Genomic DNA, 13,122 nt, shown 5'->3' with positions numbered 1-13,122 from the left:
TTATATAGGTATATTTTAAGAATTGTACAACTGACATATAAGAGCCCCTTGTAACCAATCGGATTTCTGTGTTGTCATTTTTAATCACTTGACCTCTGGAAGATTTCACCCCCTTCATGACCAGGGCATTTTTTTGCTATTTATCTCTATGCTACTTTAACTGGTAATTGCGTGGTTACGCAATGCTGTACCCAAACGAAATGTATATAATTTTTTTTTTTCCACAGAAAAAGAGCTTTCTTTTGGTGGTATTTGATCACCACTTAGTTTCATTTTGTTGCGATAGATATAAAAATTATTTTTTTTTATACTTTATATCTCTATCTCATATACACACACAGACTTCTCTTTTAAGGACTCCTCAAAATTACATTTCAGTTCTGGATAGATGCTAGGCAAATTAGGCAACCAACCAACTTTTATTTTTATATTTTAAGGTTTTTCCAACAAATGTTTCATGTGAGTGGCGCAAGAGGTTTTTTTTTTTTTTTTTGTTTTGTTTTTTTTTTCATTAATTTTGTTTCTTATCATCCGCCTACAGCTGTTTCAACATGAACATACAGGAGGCTTTATAAAATTTGGAGGTAGAGCAGGAAAGTGCACATGGCACCTATGAGGCAAAGTGGGGTTATCTCTGAGATGTTACCATCCAGGTGTAACGGGCCATGATCACCTATCTCAAATAACAGGTGGACTGAACCTTTTTAAAATGATCTCTGTAAAAGAACAAGATGTCTACAAAGTAGTAAGACTTTTGCTTAAAACTACTGTAAAAATATTAAATACGTTAAAATTTGTCAGCCCATTAACCACTTGCAGACCACACGCAATGTACTGCAGATGGTCGGCCCACACAGGTGGTACCCGCATGTCTCTGCCTACTTGCGGGTTTAGTCGTCAAAACTTGGAGATCAATTCGTAAAAGCGACACGCTTTACACATACTAAGGCACACATTTAACACCTTGATCGCCCTAGACATTAGTCCCTTCCCAGCTACTGTCACTAATACAGTGACAGTGTATAATACTATCACTGTATTAGTGTCACTGGTGATGTCAGTTAGTTAGTCCCCCCCAGAATCGCATCAGTTAGTGTCAGATTTCCCGCTGCACTATTGCAGTTCCATCATAAGTCGCTGATCACCGCCATAAGTAGTATATAAAAATAAAAAATTCCGGTGTGTGTAATAAATATAAATAAATATATATATATATATATATATATATATATATATATATATATATATATATATATATATATATATATATATTTATATTTATTTTTATATCTCTATCTCTATCACACACCATAGTTTGTAGGCACTATAAACTTTCACGCAAACCAAGCAATATAATACACTTATTTGGATTTTTTTTTTTTAATCAAACATGTAGTAGAATACATTTTGGGCAACATTCATAAACCATTTTTTTTGGATGTGTTTTATAACCGACAGTAAAAAAAAAAAAAAAAAAAATTTGTGTGCGTTTTCCAAGAATCATACTTACCTAGATGGATGCAGCATCAGACCGATGCTGCACCTGTCCCCCGCCTACTCGAAGACTGAGAACCGAGTGATCAAAGACCACTGATTGCTTAAAGGATAACTAAACCTTCGTTAAAAAAAAAATAAATAAAAATAACAAACATGTCATACTTACCTCTTCTGTGCAGTTGGTTTTTGCAGAGTGGCCCAGATCCTCCTCTTCTGGGGTCCCTCAGCGGCGATGCTGGCTCCTCCTCTTCTCGAGTGCCCCGTTGGAGAAGCGCTCTCCCTTGGGGCACTCATGCGGGGGCGTTCCCGTGTCCTGTTGCTGTGTCTATTGACACAGATATCAGGTCTCGGCTCCCGCGTCATTGGATTTGATTGACGGCAGCAGGAGACCATGACTGTGCTGCTATTAATCTATCCAATTAGGACCTGAGTAATGTAAACATTCCTTGTAATAGAAAAAAAAAGCATGACAGGACTTTTTAAATGTGAGATCTGGGGTCAAAAAGACCTCAGATCTCATATTTACACTAAAATGTCATTAAAAAAAAAAAAAGCGTTGGGTGAAAGTGACGTTTGATGTCGCTTCCGCCCCCCAATGCTGTGGAGCTGAGCGGGGGCCATCATTCCCTCATTCGGCATCCAGGCAGTGAGGGTAGAGGACGTGATGGTCTCCGCCGCTACTGACGGCTCCGGTAAGCGGCGAAGGCAACCGGAGTGTGGCGGGAGGAGGCCCTCTTCCACCACCGATTTAAAAGTGATCTTGCGGCGAATCTGCTGCAGAGACCACTTTTATCTTAAAGAGAAACGCACGGCGTTCCTGAAAATACAGGGGTTATGGCAGCTAGCAAAGTATCAACGTACAGTTATGGCGATTTGCGTGAAGTGGTTAAAATCGGGTCTCCCATCTTTCCAGACAAGGATGTGTGGTGTCAGAACTGTTTAAATCTCATGACTGGGTGGACACAAATGCATATCCTTTGGCAGGTAAAACAGATCTCATTGGTTGGCTTGAGTCATGTTAGAAAAAATATAAACTCTTATATGACTAATGGTTAGTGCCTAAAATGACAAGTAAATTGAATATTTTTGTGTGCTTCCCAAAGGCTTATCCTGATGGCAGCAGCAAAGAAAAGAGAAGAGCAGCAATAGCTCAGGCCCTTGCTGGAGAAGTGAGTGTAGTGCCTCCATCACGTCTCATGGCACTCCTGGGACAGGTAATAACATATTGATGCCAACAAATAATCATATGTTTTTTTTTTTTTTTTTTTTGTTTTTGTTTTTTTTTTCCATTTCAAACTTTATCAATCAAATACATACTTGGGGAAAATTAAGAATGCGAGCCTGCTTTCACATGAATCTATGGTGTTGTAAATCTATTGTATTCTTAGTTGCTAGATATCTCTATCCTCTTTGTGATTATACGATTTGTCCTTTAAAATTAAATGTGTTTGGAATGCACAGTGCTATGACATAACATACATTTTATTACCTTTGGAAATTCTTCTCTTTATTAATTTTCTGTTGTAATTTTGGTTAAGAATAATTGTTCTCTATAGTAAGAGTGAATATTGGTCTTTGATTTCACCACCTTCATTACCTTCTCAGGCATTAAAATGGCAGCAGCATCAGGGACTTTTGCCCCCAGGAATGACCATTGATTTGTTTAGAGGTAAAGCAGCTGTGAAAGATGTAGAGGAGGAGAAGTTCCCCACTCAGCTCAGCAGGCATATTAAGGTAAGGCTGGCCAGGCATTTTGTTTTGTTTGTCATTTGTAAACTCTGGTGCCTTCATGTCCTTTTGAGTACCTATGAAGTACCCTTACACCTGCAAAATGGAGATTGGCAGTAGATCATACACGTATGTATGTAATGTAATTTCTCATCAAATGTATGTGTAATATAAAGATTCGCTTCTGGGGTGTGTAATTTTTTATTTTTTTTATTATTTATTACTTTTATATTGATAACACTGTTTAATTTTGTGTTTTTACAGTTTGGTCAGAAATCACACGTGGAATGTGCTCGCTTTTCACCCGATGGTCAGTATTTGGTTACCGGATCTGTAGATGGGTTTATCGAGGTGTGGAACTTTACTACAGGAAAGATCAGAAAGGCAAGTGCTATTACAGATTTCTTTTTCAAAGAGTACAGTGGTATAGATTGTGTATTGACAGCTTCATAGTTAGTCGCACCCTTCGTCACTGTCAGTTTTATTGAACACCTTGGTTGAAAATGTTAACAAAATATAACTTGTCTACAGAATACTGCTAGTACCAGTGTTCATTTTGACGTCAACTTTCGATTTAGTTTTAGTCATTGTCTTTCGCCTTAAATGCTATTTTAGTCAACGAAAATCTCCAGTTCATTTTAGTAGACTAAAATCTTATGAGTTTAGTTAAATTGTAATGCATTATTTAAGCATTTCTCTAGAATTGGCAATCTCATATACTCCTGGAGTTTAAATCTAATTACATGTTATTTATGGTATTAAGGCTCGAACATGCACTACAGACACAGATTTAGCCGTTGTAAGATAGAACGTCTTTATAAATACAGGTTTCGTTACAAGAATATTGCTTTTTTGACAAACAGAAGTGCAACTTAAAAATATAAAAAGCCCCCAAAATCTCTATTGGCTGTAAGGTTATTGTACATAGTACCTGAATATGTTACCAACGTTAAATATTGAGAAAAAATATTTTTTTTTCTTTCAGCAGCTTAGTAGATGCCCCCTACTTTATGTGGTAGTGCAGTGTTTAATTTTGACGTCAAATTTCGATTTAGTTTTAGTCCTAGTCTTTTGACTAAAATGAAATTGTTTTGGTTTTAGTCGACTAAAATAGTGTTCATTTTGTCGACGAAATTAACACTGGTTAGTACATGAATTCATCCCATACAATTATCAAAATAAACAATCACTTGAATCTAAGAAAATGAAATCACAGATATAACCATTTTCATTTCTGTAGAATTAAAAATAAAAGCTCTTGGCTTTCGTTGAGGGACATGGTGAACTGTTGAGTATACACCCTGCCACTTGGAGGTTGGATTGGTCCCTTCTGCACAGCCCCGATTTATCATGGTGTTCTAAGTAGATAGGGTGTCCTTTAGCTGTTGTGTGGACAAGACGTCCTCAGCCTTCTTTGGCCCAAAGGTCTTGCAAGTGGCAGTGTGATCAGTTGGAGCTAACATGGCTAATAATTGCCTGTAAAGTGTGCAGTATTTCTCCCATTGTATGGGAAGGGAAAAATAATCTTTACTCACTGTAAAAAGTGTTTTTCCTTAGGCCCCTTTCACAGTTGTGCGACTTTTACTTTGGACATCAGAATCGCTTGAGAAGTCGTACCCAATGATAACTATTGACATCTGTGCGACTTCAAGTTGCACTGACTTCAGAGTAGTCCCAGTACTACTTTGATGCGAGTTTAGGCCCCCACCACCATCTTCCGCCACTCTCCCGTCCCACCGGGAGGTCCGAGCAACCAGCTGGCTGAAGACCCGAACAAAGAGGATGCTTCATTCGGGTCTCTGATCTAGTAACCCGGAAGCGATGTCATGACATCACTTCCCGGATTACTGACATCTTAAAGGCGGCAGTTTTAAAATATAAAGTATTCAAAAAATGCCAATCTTGATGTTTTGAATACTTTAAAATACAGAGGAGGGGTTTGGGGTCTTATAGACCCCCCAATCCCTCCATAAAGAGTACCTGTCACTGCCTATTGCTGTCACAAGGGATGTTTACATGTGATAAAAAAACCTAAAATGTAAAAAAAAATGTAAAATGACAGTGTGTAAAAAAAGAAAGAAATGTACAAAATATCGGCAAAAAATATCGGCTATCAACAGGAGAGGTGGCCGAAATATCCGTATCGGCACCGAAAAAATGGTCTCAGTCGATCCCTAGGCCTAAAGTAGTTCATTTGGAGTCACAGGCCCAGCGCATATCAAGTCCTGGGTTTTCAGGCCATAGGCTTATTGTTTTTATGGCTACGTGAAATTACATTTTGAATTCTAGCTACTCCTGGGGTCAACTTATGCCCTGTAGGAGGGTCTAAGAGCGCTGCTTCTTAGAGTCTAACCACATACTGTGTTCCCCAACAAACTACTAATGAAAGGGATTCTATGGTGAGTACACAAATCCTTATTTTAAAAGAATGATGTTTTACATAAGCAAGAGTGTGATCGGACCCCTAGGACTCGGAATAAACTAGGTATAATAAGTGGGGCAGTTTCAAATCTGCTACTCCATAGGTAGTCAGGTGGTACTTATAGTGGATCTTTAGGCCAGAATAAAGATGGGCGAACATTAGGGGTGCGCATCTTCGCTGGTCTCACGATTCGATTACGATTATCTGGTCAACGATTCGATTCGATTCCGCAATGCATCACGATTACCGACGAGCTCCCACTTCCGCTTGGGCTGCCTAGGCGGCCCTTCTTCCCTGCAATCTACTGGGACACATCACAGTTCCCAGAAGATTTCCCGGCTGTGCAGGACAGCGCAGTGAGACATGCGCACCTGGCTGTGAAGCTGCAAGCTGTCACAGCCGGATGCCCACAGTAGTATTGCCAGCGCCGTGGACAGGCAGGGGAGAGAATGGAGGGTTTGGGTGGCCACGTTGCTGGATTGTGGGACAGGTGAGTGTCTTATTAAAAGTCAGAAGATACACTTTTTTTGTAGCTGCTGACTTTTAATAAACAAAAAATTAACTAGGCGGCCCCTCCCTGCCAGCGATCTTCTGGGTCCCAGAAGATTGGCTGGCCAATGGCAGAGCGCAGTGCGGCTCGTGCAGTCTGCGCTCGGCTGTGAAGCCATAAGCTGTCACGGGCAGGTGTCACTGCCCACAGTAGATATGACGGCGCCGAGGAGAGGGAGAGGGAGAGGAGCAAGGCTCCGTGAGGCCGCATCGATGGACCGTGGGACAGGTGAATGTCTGATTATTAAAAGTCAGCAGCTGCACTTTTTGTAGCTGCTGACATTTAATAAACTAAAAAAACGGGTGGAACTCCACTTTACGTAGTGCACTAATCCGGTGCACTACAAGGTATAGAAATTCACACACACGGCTGCTGGGAGGTCAGGAGGGATTACAATCCACAACTGACAAACAGCCCTGTGAAGTTCCTGTTCCTGTCCTGGGCAGAGAAATAATGTCGCACAGCACATGTAGGAGACAGTGTAAGTAGAATACAAACACACTTGTACTCTACATACAGCTGTTAAAATACCTGTGTGGTAAAAAAAATGCAGTTAAAATCCATTAAGTGCCCACCGCTGTATCTGCATTTTAAAATTTATGCAGCTTCATATCTTATTTTTGTCTGTGTAAATATATATAACTGTGTTTTTGTCAAAATGGCTTTTGTTAATAAATACAATTGTAATCCATTAAGTGGTGATCGCTGTGTGTGTGGTTTTTTTTTTTTTTTAAATATATGTAGCTTCATACCTTGTTTTTTTAGTCTGTGTGTAAAACTGTATAAGCCAGTCATGTGACTGCTCAGTCCAGCCCGCATCTCTCTCCTCTCAGTCTCAGGTCTCTGACTCTCCTGACGTCAGTGGGAGTTCTCACCCCCGCCCACCAACTGTAGCTATCAGATCAGAAGAGAGGTGGGCGGGGCTGACGTCAGGAGAGACAGAGAGGAGAGGGGTGGGCCAGACCGAGCAGTCACATGAGCGCCGGGATATACAGTTATATACACAACTAAAAACGAGGTATGAAGCTACATGTATTTAAAAAAAAAAAAAAAAAAACACATACAGCGATCACCACTCAATGGATTACTATTGCATTTAATAGCAAAAGCCATTTTGACAAAAAACGCTCGGAGTACACTTCCGGGAGGGGCGGGGCAAGTCGGGATGACGTCACACCCCACATCGATTTTTCGGGGGGCTTGCATCGATGCCGCATCAGGGACCCCTGAATCGTGATGCAGCGATTAAATTCCACACCCCTAGCGAACATGCAGGAATTGTAATGCAGAAGAGATATGCTTTGTCTCTTCTGCATTAGTTACTTTCCGGTCTTTCTGCCCCTGTACAATGAGCCTCACTGTACAGATTCAGTAATGCCAAATCTAAATGAACTCTCATGCATGCGCAGGAGTGACGTCATCCTCGCTTGGCCAATGACAGTGGCCGATGATTGAGACCCAGAAGCTGGCCCCCCAAAGGTATCAGTGGCCGGGTTGGGAGCTTGGGCAAGCCGAGGTGAGAATATTTCTGCTTTTAAGTCTAACAAACGTTGGAAAAACCTGAATATCAAATGTGTCAGTGGACAACTTACTGAATTCCTGATCTTGGATATAGGTTAGAATTCTAAAAATGTGTTTTGTTTTTTCAGGATTTGAAATACCAGGCTCAAGATAACTTCATGATGATGGATGATGCTGTATTGTGCATGTGCTTTAGCAGGGATACTGAAATGCTGGCTACAGGAGCACAGGATGGAAAAATCAAGGTAAAGTTATAATCCGCTGCAAAGTAAGTGGCCAGTTCTTAACAGAGGGTGGATTTTGCTACTCAGTCAGTTCTGTACTGGGAAGAGTTTACTATGCACCGTGTCTGCATTTTACCAGTAATTCATGAAAGGCAAGCCACGATGTGGAGCCTGCAGAGTAGTGTCCATTGAGTGTTTTCTGCTTCCCAATGCAGAGAATGCTCTATGGTTGGAGTAGAGTCTGTCGCATAATTGACAGGCCATGTATCCAAACTCATTACCTTCTGACTTTTTTCCCTTATTTTCCATTTGTTTTTATTAGGCTTTACTTATAGGAAATTTGTAAAGCACTGCACAGGTCTTTTATAAATGCTTGCATTGGTGGAATGTGTGTAGCAGCTGTATGGCTGCAATAAGACCATACTGCTTTTTTAGAACATGGCCCTTAGTGTTTTAGAACATGTCAAGATTTTGCCTGAAAAACTTCTTTTTTTTTTTTTTTTTGGAACTCTACTACAGGTGTGGAAGATTCAGAGTGGGCAATGTTTAAGGAGATTTGAACGTGCGCACAGTAAGGGTGTGACATGCCTTAGCTTCTCTAAAGACAGCAGTCAGATCCTCAGTGCATCTTTTGACCAAACTATCAGGTAACATACAGTTTTTTTCTGTTTGCTGTCTCTTATTGTTTTGGTCCAAAAAAAGGTTTTATTTTAAAGTAATATCTTTGCCAAAATCCTGTTTAACCACTTGCGGACGGGCAGCCCTCACAGGCAGTGATGTACCCGTACGTCGCTGCCTACTTCCAGGTTTAGCCCCCTTGCCGGTACACTCAGCGATTGCACACAGTAGGAGTCTGTCATCAAGTCCTGGCCAATGATTCACGGCCGGGGCCTGCTGATCGGCTGTGTGCAATCACAGCCCTGTGTTGACAATCAACACAGAGCTCTGTACAGAGGAAGCAATCTGTCAGTTTCTTATGAGGGAGGTCAAGGCCATAGACTGTTCGAATCTGGGCCCGTTCAGCAGGAACTGGACGATTATTTGAACTGTGTGTGGGCAGGCTGAATGTATCAAGTTCATCGATCAACTTGGGCGCAACCAGCATGCTTGGTTTACCTGCGATTGTTGCTAGCAACTGCTACAGCTGCTAGCAATAATCACTGTCTTCTCACGGTGGGCATGGATTCCCACATCAACACTGTATTGATGGGGAAATGGAGAACTTTGCTCCATGTATGGCTGGCCTAAGGGACCTGTTAGTAAAAAGCAGCACACTGTACACACATTACACCTAATTAGGCACACAGTCCCTTGATCGCCGTAGATGTTAATCCCTTCTCAGCCAGTGTCATTACTATAGTGACAGTATATATAGTATTATCACTGATCACTGTATTGACCATTTCCAGACCGCCTAACTGTAAATATGCGTCATTACTTTGACGTTAATTACTGGGGTTATGGCAGCAGCTAGCTGCCATTTGCCATTACCCCAGTATTTTTGTAGACAGCAGGCGATCCGGCCTCCCATTTAAAAGTTGTCCCAGCAGCGGGTTCGCCACTGGATCACTATTATAGGTGGTGGGAGAGGTGCCACCCCACTGTTGTGCGGTTGTTTCCCCGATTCCCGGGCTGTCAGTAAAGGGGGGAAACCATCCGAGCAACGTCAAATTTCACTTCCGGCCTTAAAGGGCCCCCTTTTTTTTTTTTTTTTTTTGTTCGTGTGTGTGTAACCGTAAAATTACTTTTTATTTTTTGCTTTCAAGTGTAAATATGAGATATGAGGCCTTTTTGACCCCAGATCTCACATTAACAAGGCCCTGTCCTGCTTATTTCTATTACAAGGGATTTACTTTCCTTGTAATAGGAATATCCATAATCAAAAAAAAATGGTTTAAAGGGACAGTGTAGCAAAAGACCTCCTCTGTAACTCTAAACGTAACCTGTAAAAAAAAATGTAAGCGTCGCCTATGGAGGTTTTGTCACTATTCCACGAGCAAGTGCAATTTTAAAGCGTGACATGTTGGGTATCTATTTACTCGGCGTAGCATCTTTCACATTCTACAAAAAAATTGGGCTAACTTTACTGTTGTCTCATTTTTTTTTTATTAAAAAGTGTATTTTTTCCAAGCATATTGTGCTTGTAAGACCGTTGTGCAAATATATGGTGTGACAAAGTATTGCAATGATCTCCATTTTATTCCCTATTGTTTCTGCTAAAAAATTATATATAATTTTTATATATAATTTCACAAAAGTACACCCCTCACATTTTTGTAAATATTTTATTATATCTTTTCATGTGACAACACTGAAGAAATGACACTTTGCTACAATGTAAGTAGTGAGTGTACAGCTTGTATAACAATGTACATTTGCTGTCCCTCAAAATAACTCAACACACAGCCATTAATGTGTAAACCTCTGGCAACAAAAGTGAGTACACCCCTAAGTGAAAATGTCCAAATTGGGCAAAAAGTGTCAATATTTTGTGTGGCCACCATTATTTTCTAGCACTGCCTTAACCCTCTTGGGCATGGAGTTCACCAGAACTTCACAGGTTGCCACTGGAGTCCCATTCCACTCCTCCATGATGACATCACGAAGCTGGTGGATGTTAGAGACCGAGCGCTCCTTCGCCTTCCATTTGAGGATGTCCCACAGATGCTCAATAGGGTTTAGGTCTGGAGACATGCTTGGCCAGTCCATCACCTTTACCCTCAGCTTCTTTAGCAAGGCAGTGGTCGTTTTGGGGGTGTGTTTGGGGTCATTATCATGTTGGAATATTGCCTTGCGGCCCAGTCTCCAAAGGGAAGAATCATGCTCTGCTTCAGTTTCAGTACATGTTGACATTCATGGTTCCCTCAATGAACTGTAGCTCCCCAGATCCGGCAGCACTCATGCAGCTCCAGACCATGACAATCCCTCCACCATGCTTGACTGTAGGCAAGACAAGCTTGTCTTTGTACTCCTCACCTGGTTGCTGCCACACACGCTTGACGCCATCTGAACCAAATAGGTTTATCTTGGTCTCATCAGACCACAGGACATGGTTCCAGTAATCCATGTCCTTAGTCTTCCTTCTGGGACGACAGCCATGCAGACCAATTTGATGCAGTGTGCGGAGTATGGTCAGGCTAACCCCCCCCCACCCCTTCAACCTCTGCAGCAATGCTGGCAGCATTTATACATCTATTTCCCAAAGACAACCTCTGGATATGACGCTGAGCACGTGCACTCAACTTCTTTGGTCGACCATGGTGAGGCCTGTTCTGAGTGGAACCTGTCCTGTTAAACCGCTGTATGGTCTTGGCCACCATGCTGCAGCTCAGTTTCAGGGTCTTGGCAATCTTCTTATAGCCTAGGCCAGCTTTTATGTAGAGCAACAATTCTTTTTTTTCAGATCCTCAGAGAGTTCTTTGTCATGAGGTGCCATGTTGAACTTCCAGTGACCAGTATGAGAGTGAGAGCGATAACACCAAATTTAACACACCTGCTCCCCATTCACAGCTGAGACCTTGTAAAACTAAGGAGTCACATGACACCGGGGGAGGGAAAATGGCTAATTAGGCCCAATTTGGACATTTTCACTTAGGGGTGTACTCACTTTTGTTGCCAGCGGTTTAGACATTAATGGCTGTGTATTGAGTTATTTTGAGGGGACAGCAAATTTACACTGTTATACAAGCTGTACACTCACTACTTTACATTGTAGCAAAGTGTCATTTCTTCAGTGTTGTCACATGAAAAGATAGAATAAAATATTTACAAAAATGTGAGGGGTGTACTCACTTTTGTCAGATACTGTGTATATATAATGTTTGGGGATTCTAAGTAGTTTTCTAGCAAAAATATAAATTTTAGCTTGTAAACAACAAATGTCAGAAATAGGCTTGGTCCTTAAGTTGTTAATGTCTCTAGTGATGTCAGTGGCAGTTAGTCAGTTCCCCCCAGTGTCAATTTGTGTCAGATTGTATGGCACACTCTCTCTCAGTCCCATTAGAAGTTGCTGATCACCGCCATTAGTAGTATAAAAAAATGTATATAAATTCCAGTTTATAGCCCATAGTTTGTAGGGGCTATAACCTTCATGCAAACCAAAGACCTGTAGCTGAATACATTTTGGCCTGCCTGCATATTATTATTATTATTATTATTAGTATTTTTTTTTTTTTTTTTTTTTTTTTTATAGCAGAAAGTAAATATATGTGTGTGTGTGTGTGTGTGTGTATATATATATCTCTCTCTTTATAAAAAATTTAGTTTGGGTACAGCTTTGCATGACCGTGCAATTGCCAGTTAAATAGTAGCGCTGTGCTGAATAGCAATAAATGTCCTGAACTTTCCGGAGGTCAAGTGGTAAACATTCTTCCCCTTCTTTTTTTTTTTTTTTTTTTTTGTGTGTGTAAATTTTAAGGATCTGTTCATATGTGAGTGATTTGAAATAGTGGCAGATCGCGGAATGCCGTGCGATCCCCGACACTTCCAGTGGCACCCCAATCACTGTAAAATCGCTAAAACAGAAGCTCTTGTACTTTTGGGCGACCGGTGTCCCGCTGTTCTGTTTGCGGGATTGTTGCCCGATTCGCGGCAAAATAGTACCGTGATCGGTGTGCCATTGCAAGTGCAAGGGATCGCATGGGCGTGCTGTATTTTGCCGCTTTTTCAAATCGCGGACGGAATCGTGGCGATTCGGAATGCCAAGACGTGAACGGAGCCTTAGGCCCCTTTCACACGATCAGCCTGCTTGGATCTGGCTGTCTGTTTTTTTTTTTTTTTTTCAGGCGGGCCACCCATTGACTTGTATGGGCAGGCGGATGTCAGCGGAGATTTGTCCTCTGACACCCGCATGCCATCTGATCCGACAAGATCTGCTCAAAACAGATGAATGGCGATACGTTTGCCATCCATCGGATAAAAACAGGCTGTCCGTTTTCATCCAATCTCCCCATAGCGAACCAGCGGGGCTCTGACAGGTCTGTCTTAGCACAGTGAGTGGAGGCGGTCCTGTCATCCGCCTGCTCAGTAGGGATCAATGGAGCAATCCCCCGCTTAGCTAGCGGAGTCCTTCTAGTGGATCCGCCCCGTGTGAAAGGGGCCTTACAGTGTTGTGTATTAGACCCCTTTCACACTGGTGCGCTTTGCAGGCGCTATAACTCTAAAAATAGCGCCTGCAAAGC

At 41.6% G+C, this 13,122-nt stretch overlaps 1 protein-coding gene across 1 annotated transcript in view; it reads left to right on the top strand.

The window, feature by feature from the left end:
* SMU1 (SMU1 DNA replication regulator and spliceosomal factor) overlaps positions 1–13,122 on the top strand; it is a 63,878-nt gene that overhangs the window by 18,569 nt on the left and 32,187 nt on the right. The window contains exons 4-8 of the mRNA XM_073598690.1: positions 2,601–2,711; positions 3,103–3,231; positions 3,490–3,609; positions 7,847–7,963; positions 8,462–8,589. Coding sequence (XP_073454791.1) covers positions 2,601–2,711; positions 3,103–3,231; positions 3,490–3,609; positions 7,847–7,963; positions 8,462–8,589 — 605 coding nt within the window. The remainder of the gene's footprint in view (positions 1–2,600; positions 2,712–3,102; positions 3,232–3,489; positions 3,610–7,846; positions 7,964–8,461; positions 8,590–13,122) is intronic.

The sequence above is a fragment of the Aquarana catesbeiana genome, linkage group LG01, assembly GCF_042186555.1.
Source record: "Aquarana catesbeiana isolate 2022-GZ linkage group LG01, ASM4218655v1, whole genome shotgun sequence".
In the NCBI taxonomy this organism is placed as follows: domain Eukaryota; kingdom Metazoa; phylum Chordata; class Amphibia; order Anura; family Ranidae; genus Aquarana; species Aquarana catesbeiana.
The sequence above is the reverse complement of the archived record's forward strand: the minus strand, read 5'-3'. Positions and strand labels throughout refer to the sequence as shown.